Genomic DNA, 1,415 nt, shown 5'->3' with positions numbered 1-1,415 from the left:
TGCGTGGAGAGAAGCAAGAGATAGAGGAGAGAAATGCTAGTAGGCGCCAAGTTGTCAGGTACGGCTCGGCGGTCGCCTCCCGAGACCAGCGCTCTGCTAGGAGTCGTGGATACTTAGTAGGACACTACCTACAGCTACCAACTACGACGACTGGCAAACGTTGCAACGGTCTGCGACAAGAGAAGGTGTGTGTGGCTTGGACATGAATCGGACCAGTCCGAGAGGGGGGACAACGGTGTGAGTGGACAGGTAACGACGTGATGAGTGGTTGTTAGTGGAAAGTCGTGGACCGTGAATGCAGATCGTGATCAAGGTCTCCGACGGTGAACATACAGATGCAAACGTGACTGGAAATAATATTTGCAGAACGCGAACGGCAATGCCGCCTCGTTGGGGCCGACGGCGCCAACTCATCCGTCCGTCCGCTCGTCTCTCCTGTCCTGCCGACGCACACAGGGGTCACCGGGCCTGAGATCTCCATCGCACCCGAGGACACAATGAAGCCAGAGCTGCAGGATGCGGTCGAACTTGTCGGCCGCGTCAGCATGTTTTCTTTGAGGCCCAGAGAAGAGATCAGTTCCAAGCTCGACGGCGACGACCACATCCGAACCTATGCCTGGTTTCCTACGCCTGCAGACTGGACGCTCGCGAGCCACCCTGCGGAGGTGCGCAAGGTCCTGCTTGAGATGTTTAAGGAGTGAAGGACATAACAAAGGGGAGATCGAATGGGTCTGGGAAATCCAGCAATGGGGTAACAGCCGAACAAGTTAAGTGGCCCTAGCTCACCGCCTCTCGTGAGATGTATTGAAAGGGTACGTCACAGACACCAAATTTTGCTCAAGTTAACCTCGCTTGGTCTAAAGGAGAGCTCAACGTGGGGAACGAAGCGACGGCGACGAGAACCCGATTCCGCGCATACAGAAGCCACGCACTGCATCCCCCGCCACCTCCGCCTCAACAACAGCAACAAGAGCACGTTCCTCCCGCCCAGAGCTCCAGCAAGCGCCGTGTCCCCAACACGTAGCTCGATGCACTCGACACCGACCTCAATCAACAAGTCACCGGCGATGCAACCGCAGCGTCCGTCCTCACAGACGAACATCATGCCCCCTCCGTGAACTGCGGCTGCTCCAGGAGCTCCTCCCCAACCACCGCGTCGAATTTGCCATAACCACTCCCCACAATGGCAAGCTCGTCCTCTAAAATCCCGAGTCCTACGCCTCCTGCACCGGCGACAGGCACGGACAGTACCAATTACCAGCGACCTCGGCCAACGCAGACACAGTCGTACGGCGCCGCTGCCGCTGCCGCTACGATTGCACAGCGACCGACGTCTTCCCACAGCTCAACGCAGCACCAGTACATGTACCGGCCGAATTGGATCGGGGTCCGGAGGGATTCCGGGGCATGAAGGC

The 1,415-nt window shown here is 58.0% G+C and overlaps 1 protein-coding gene across 1 annotated transcript; it reads left to right on the top strand.

Moving 5' to 3' along the window:
* Positions 1-815: 815 nt before the first annotated feature.
* DICSQDRAFT_74382 (uncharacterized protein) lies at positions 816-1,118 on the top strand (the record flags this gene model as incomplete). The annotated part of the gene is made up of 1 exon (XM_007371837.1): positions 816-1,118. A coding segment is annotated over one exon (303 nt), but the record flags the coding sequence as incomplete, so codon positions are not given.
* Between the last annotated feature and the right edge of the window lie 297 nt (positions 1,119-1,415).

Source organism: Dichomitus squalens, assembly GCF_000275845.1.
Source record: "Dichomitus squalens LYAD-421 SS1 unplaced genomic scaffold DICSQscaffold_356, whole genome shotgun sequence".
Taxonomy (NCBI): domain Eukaryota; kingdom Fungi; phylum Basidiomycota; class Agaricomycetes; order Polyporales; family Polyporaceae; genus Dichomitus; species Dichomitus squalens.
This window is presented reverse-complemented; position numbering and strand designations above follow the sequence as displayed.